The 6,606-nt window shown below is 39.0% G+C and overlaps 1 protein-coding gene across 1 annotated transcript; it reads right to left on the bottom strand.

Moving 5' to 3' along the window:
• Positions 1 to 618: 618 nt before the first annotated feature.
• On the bottom strand, positions 619 to 6,039 carry LOC145412072 (uncharacterized). Its single transcript, XM_080281990.1, has 4 exons — positions 5,911 to 6,039; positions 4,396 to 4,534; positions 2,612 to 2,745; positions 619 to 1,288 (listed from the first exon to the last, which is right to left on the bottom strand). Exons 1-4 carry the CDS (start codon positions 6,037 to 6,039, stop codon positions 1,040 to 1,042), a joined length of 651 nt encoding a protein of 216 aa, XP_080138116.1. The 3' UTR covers positions 619 to 1,039.
• Between the last annotated feature and the right edge of the window lie 567 nt (positions 6,040 to 6,606).

The following is a 6,606-nucleotide window of genomic DNA, read 5'->3' as shown; positions in this document are numbered from 1 at the left end:
TCAACACTTCAGTGCCATAGCCATCTTGCCAACTGCCCTTGTGCATTTAGGACACATTGCTCTGCCCATTATAACTAAGCTAATGAACTGGTAGGGAAACCCTGAGGCAGCAATGAATGTTAAAAACAAACTACAAGTTAAAATATTACAACAAATGGGATACGGATTGTAGCATGAAAACCAAAAAAAACTGATTGCTCTGCAGCATCTCTCTGTTGGTTTTATATGCACAAAGTGTACTAATGGTGCATAGCAAATGAGAGTGGAGATAGGCTACCCTACTTTCAATGGATATGAATACAATTAGTTGCTAGAAAGCTTTTCCTAATTTTGCTTTACAAACAAATGATGGAGCTTTATGCAACAGCACTCCAGACAAACCTCATTGGTTAAAAAGTGGTCATGTTCGCTGTAGTCCTAGAGTTGTACAACAATCGATATTCACTAATATGGAGAATCTGGTGCAATTACCTCTGGACTCTGAAGGATACTGCATCCCATAAATCCTGTACCGGTAATTCTAAGTTTCCATCATGAACTAAGGAATATTGTTAGAATTGCATGAACATTAGTTACTATAAAATTTATATACTAACTTTATTCTGATGCCAGCTTGGAGTGAAGTGCATTGTTCTATACAGCAATTACAAAAATTTTATCCTTGATATATATAACAACAACCTGCAAACCTCTGAATCTTAATTTTGCAGAAGGGAAAATGGATATCAGTAATGCACAGATGGACACATAAATGAGATTTTAACATACAGGAGCTGGTGTATGAAACTACACAAAATTTAAAAACTAATTGTAAGGGAACGGCTAAGCCAATAAACCATTTTTCAGGATAATAACCCCTTCATTCAAGTGATTTTTAGTTTATTCCTGCCATCTTCAGGTGTTACTGTTGTTTTGCTGATACCATCTGTTGAGTCAGAATTAAAAACAGTCTCCATTAATCATTGCACAACCTGATTTTTCTCCCTAAGTTGAATGAATCTGTCTGCCAGTACTGAAATTAATATGTCTAGTAGGTAGGTTAGCGTGCGTTAGAGTTTGTGTGGCTGGCCAAGAGTGCCTCAATAGGGTGGTGTTGATTGTTGAGCACTACCTGGGCAACATGAGCAAGGTTAGTGAGATGGTGTGTGTGTTGCTGGATACTCTGGCTACTCTGACTCAGTTCTGGAACAATCTCTTCCATCAGACCTTTGAATCGTTCATCCAGCTGATCTGCTCCTTCACCTATCTCCAATGCAGCTCGGGGTGGAAGGGTCACCTTTAGGGCCTCCTGTTGGGTATTGTACAGAATCATTACTGATGTAACAACACAGTGAATGAGTAACAGTTTCATTCTTAAACTACAGGACTTCTTAAACTGATTTTTTCAAACTGTCATTAGCAGGTTTAACTGAGTATGGAATGTTTTAATGGTTTCATTATTCACCAGTTTCATCTGCAGGAATGGAAAAAGAGCAAGTGCCCCCATAGATATGGGGGGGGAGGGGGAGGAGTGTATTAAAATACAAAGGCTGGGGGAGGACTGAATTACAGTACATGCAAATCCCATAGTGATTATGCTTTCAACCTGATTTTGGTGAATGAGACCCAGCCAAGGTAATGTACTCATTGATCTAAACTAGGTTACTAGTTCTGTACTTGCTCTAAGGTATCACAAAAGATGACATGCTTTCTTGGTTATAACATTTAGAAAGAATCTTGCATCAAATGGTCCAGTTATACTTCATGTAACAGTAAGTAGTAGTAAAATAGTTGTATCCATCCATCCATTATCCAATCCTACATTGCCCCATGAGGAGCATAGGAGCCCAGGGCTAGGCAGTTAGTCCCAACATTTAACATGAGAGTGACCAGCCTCACTCATCCCTGAGTGGCATTACATGAGCAAACAACCCCAACCACCCCTTGGATATAAACCTGCACCGGCTCAATGTGATTGGAGCGCAATAATTACCCACTAAACCAACAGGCGCCAAAATTTGGTTATATGGTTACCACCCAGATTAGTAAATGGTTTCCTGGTGCATAGGAAACCATTTGGTAGTAGTACAATAGTTGTAACCTCAGCTTAATTGAAATGTGAACTCACTGAACTGCAGGCTGAAGCTGCCCTTAACCATTAACCTTTTGGGGTACTGGGATGGAGCTGAAGATATCTGTAATATAGTAACTCGGCAGTGAAGCTGCCTACCATAGTTATACTGATGCCACAAGTGGAGACATCCTTCCTCATCACTGCTGCAGCTATATTAGTTAGATATACAGTGTTGGTAATTAGTAACTCCTTCATTATGGTGATGCCTTTTATTTTTGCTACTGCCACACAAATGTATTCGACTCAGAGAGAGAGAGAGAGAGAGAGAGAGAGAGAGAGAGAGAACATGGAAGAGGTTAGAAGCACTCCCTCTAAAGTTTCATTATAATGACAACTACCATAACGGTAATTTATTTTTGCACTCACCAGGCAATTTTATTTAAAAAATAAAAAAAATAAAGGGTTAAACCAACCAAAATTATCAATCTATAGTATATTGTATGTCAGGCAACATAAGAATATCTCATCTACAAGTCAGGAAAAAAACGTGTGCTGTACCACAGTATTCTTCTGCAGTCGTATGGTCTTCCCCATCAGACCTGCAATATATGCTGGATACTCTTTGCGCTTCTTAGTGACTGCAAGCAATGTGCCTTCATGGCGAATTTCAATGTCTTCCAGGCTCTCACAACCTGTAAAATAATGCAGAATGAATGACAGGATTTAAAACATTTGTCTAGGCAAAAATCCTTGTTAGTTTATTATTGCTGTTACAAACAATTTTCTTCAACTCGGCAAAGGCTTCTTGTACTGAAAGAGTTTATTAATACTATATCTAACCCCTTAAGTTCAGAAAGTTTGTCCTAAGCTTAATAAATTCATAAGAAGATGGCAAGAACAAGGCGAAGACATATGGGGTTCAGTAAATTAATATTCATATCTCTGACAGCTATCAAAGTACAGTATACATAACCTCAAAATATAGGCATCAGTGTCAACCATGGTAAGGCTGCCTGTTTAATTCCTTTGCTCATTCTGGACATTAAGTTACAGGCAGCCCTAGTTTAATAGTAAAAATGTTTCAAAATACAGTATCACATCTTTCTACACTACTGGTACTGTATGTGAAGTGGCCTTCCAGGGAAAGTATTGTTCTGTAATATGGTCATAAGTGGTATGGTAAGGAAGAGTGTGATGTTTTTCATGAGTGGTGCATTGATTCAGGGTAATGCAGTCTCTTGTGATTCTGTATAATGCTGGGTTCAAAGCAAATATAAGACCATTCCACCAGAGTACAGTCAGGTCATTTGTGTGTTTTGTGTCATTGCTGTTGTAATTGTTTCACCCAGGTCTGTCTGGTCAAGCAGTCCTATTGATCACAGGCATGCAACAGCTTCTACAGGCCATCTCTTAGGTACAGTACAGCACATACATTGTGTAAGGAACCAGCAACCCCTTGTGACAGACAGTGCTTTACCAGTATCAGATCAGGGTACTTCCCCACATCAAGCTGGGAAATATGAGACACTTTGGCTGCTGGGTGAACACTGCAGCTGCTATGCTCCAACTAGGGTACACAGCACCACCACGTGTATGCTCCATGTCAGATAACCTTACAAAATGGTCATTTTCACAAATGTGTTTTCCACAGTTCTATACAAGGTAAGATTTAAAATTAGGAAAAGCAAAATGCAAGGGTAGAACTATGATATCTGTACTGACCACAGAAAAGCACTAGACATTCATTTCTTCTTTATCAAACTCATTTTTCCTGCTGGCCACAGACTACTCACCTAATGTTTACTTACACTATGCATCTGGCCAAAAACGGGTATCTGTTTCTATTATCATTAACTTGCAGGAATACAGGTATCCAGTGTTGCCTTGGTAAAGCCCTGTGATTGTACATACTGGTACAGGTATTGCCTGGGACCATGGATGGCCACTTCCCCTGTGGGAGAAGTCCCCCGTGGTCCCACTTTATCCACTGAGCATATCTTCCTCGTTGGGTCCATTTCCATAGGGATATATTCTTCACAGACCTATTTTGCCACTTCCCACCTGCCCTGCCCTGATGATGATTAATCTTGGAAACCCCCTGTGAATAATATGTATATACTGTACTGTGTGTAAAACTCTAGTGTCAGTATCAATACCATTCTATGATTTGATGTTAAGCACAAAATCACTTTAGCTAGTATGGCTCACATCACACTGGTATGTACTAATGTCAGAAAGTAATGCAGGTCTTGACAGTGCCACTGTACTATACCTATTTTACTGTAGTATGTATGTCACTGTAACTCCAAACAAGAGTTTTTAACTCAAAACAATTGCTTAACCTTCTTCTAGTGTTTCTTGGATATCTTTTTCCTTGCTTTCTACCTCTGGCTGGTTTGGTGACTGTGGGTGTTCACTGACTGGCTTCTGTAGCAGGTGTTCTATTAAGGGCACCATCTCTCTCAGCACAGCACCATACTCCTGTTGAACAGCAATGCAGAGGAAAAGTAACCACAATTTTGTACTGTAATCATTATTGAACAGAAAAGCAGATGTTGAAAACAAGAGGAATACAATAGAACATTAGGAAATATGCTTTCAAATTCCTTACACTACCAATACATTAGATATCTATGCAGTAAGATATTAACTCCAATAATCAACTTCTTGCTATATAAAACTTATTCTATGGCTATTAGCCTATCCTTTTCAAGGTAAAGGCACCCAAGGCTATGCTACTGTAGTCCAATAAACTGTACTTAATGGTTGATGACTAGTCTACTTGATGGGATTACATGACTAAAACTTTCAGGTACTTCTCGGTGATCAAATCTATGCAAGGCCTTCTTCTTTGCTATCCTTATCTCATTTTAGCAGTTCAGTTACTCTTCTAGGAGCTGCCTAGCATGAGCCATCTGGCCTACTGCAGTTATCCTCTCTTCTTATGTTCAACTAGGGCATTCTAACCACTCAATCACCAAGCACCTCCATTTCCTGAGGGGAGGAAATCAATAGGTGGATCACTTAAACAGCAACTTAATGGTGTCCATACAAGGTTAGAGACATTGAGAATGTCCAATGGAAGACTACTAAACTGACCCCGACTCTGCCAGACCTAACATATGAGGAGGGACTAAGGAAGCTGGAACTAGGGTACCCCCCCTGGCCTACAGAAGAAAAAGAGATTATGACAAAGGTGTTTAAGATCATGATAGGACTCAATGATAGAGAAGTATGTAATAATATTTTTGTTCAGTAAAACTCAACGACAAGAGGACACAGCAAAATAATACACAGACAACAGGTTTGACTCAATATCAGGAAATACGCCTTCTGCGGTACAGTTGTTGATGTGTGGAAGTCTCCCAGCAACAGTGGTCAATGTGAATCTTGGCTAAATTTTGTGAAGAAATTAGACAGAGCTTGAGCAGGTCAAGAAAGGAAATTTAAACATAAGGCAATTTTTTCAACACAATCACCCTGACCAATAACAGACCATGGTGTGCTAGCAATATACAGAGCTTGGGCAGGTTAAGAAAGGAAATTTCAATACAAGATAAGGAAGGTTTTCCAACACAATCACCCTAACCACTAAAGTGACCATAGTGTGCTAGCAATATACAGCCGCAAGTTCAGGCTTAGTAAGAGCCTACGTTTAGGAATCCTATGAGTGAGGACAGTCTAAACCCAGCAATCCATCATGCATCCTGTTTAGCTATGAAACCATAAGTGCCAAGTGAATAGACCCAAACAGTTAGCTTTAATCCCTCCAAACTATAGACAGTTTATTTAGGCCAATGCTTGATATTATTGAATTGCTTTTGAAGCGATGTCTGAGTAAAAAATGTTTACCTTACCTGCATATATTTGTTTTTAATTTTCAATTTATCTTCATCACTCCACCCATCCTGTTTAGCAATAATACTGTCAATCTTTGATGAAACTTCGTTTTCAATGGTGTTCAATGTTACAACTTCACCAGCCATTGTATATATACCTCAGTGCCCTTTTTAGTACTACTGTAGTGGTATACGTCAAAGTAGGTGGAGGCTGACTTTCAACTCCCGCGTCAAATTAAACAAATGACGTCAACATGAAATGATGAAACGCATATCAGATCAAATTAATGCCGTGCAACGGTGCAACCAACGTAAAAAGTCTTCGCTCCCATCATTAGCTAAGATATAATTACTACATTTTGTTGTAATTTTCTCTATAGTCCAAATTGTACGAAAGAGAGAGAGAGAAAAAAAAGGGACACCGTTTATGTGGAGTAAAGAAAAAAAAAATAGGTACGATAATATTCAGGCTCTTGTAACTGATAAAGAAATATATTGGTAATAAACGTATAGAAATATAGTGATTGGTTGATTGAAAATTCTCATATTGACTGAAATACCGCAGAGAAGTTTGAAATGGGCCTTGACAAATATTGGAAAAACCAAAGTCAGAATTTCATAAAGAACAAATAACTGCCGCACGTGCCCGCCACCTAGATCAAAGTAATTCTGACGATGCCCTAGGAGATCCGAATACCCTCTTTTGTTGTATAA

Source organism: Coenobita brevimanus, chromosome 92 (genome assembly GCF_032717465.1).
Source record: "Coenobita brevimanus isolate Jiangsu-jjx chromosome 92, ASM3271746v2, whole genome shotgun sequence".
NCBI classification, from domain to species: domain Eukaryota; kingdom Metazoa; phylum Arthropoda; class Malacostraca; order Decapoda; family Coenobitidae; genus Coenobita; species Coenobita brevimanus.
The sequence above is the reverse complement of the archived record's forward strand: the minus strand, read 5'-3'. Positions and strand labels throughout refer to the sequence as shown.

What these genes read in the sequence shown, in the direction of transcription:
- LOC145412072 (XM_080281990.1), bottom strand. Translation starts at nt 6,039, where the DNA reads ATGGCTGGTGAAGTTGTAACATTGAACACCATTGAAAACGAAGTTTCA. An exon ending in TTAAAAACAAATATATGCAG is followed by an intron (nt 4,535 to 5,910) that starts GTAAGGTAAACA and finishes GCTGTTCAACAG; the next exon opens with GAGTATGGTGCTGTGCTGAG. An exon ending in CCAAGAAACACTAGAAGAAG is followed by an intron (nt 2,746 to 4,395) that starts GTTAAGCAATTG and finishes ATTATTTTACAG; the next exon opens with GTTGTGAGAGCCTGGAAGAC.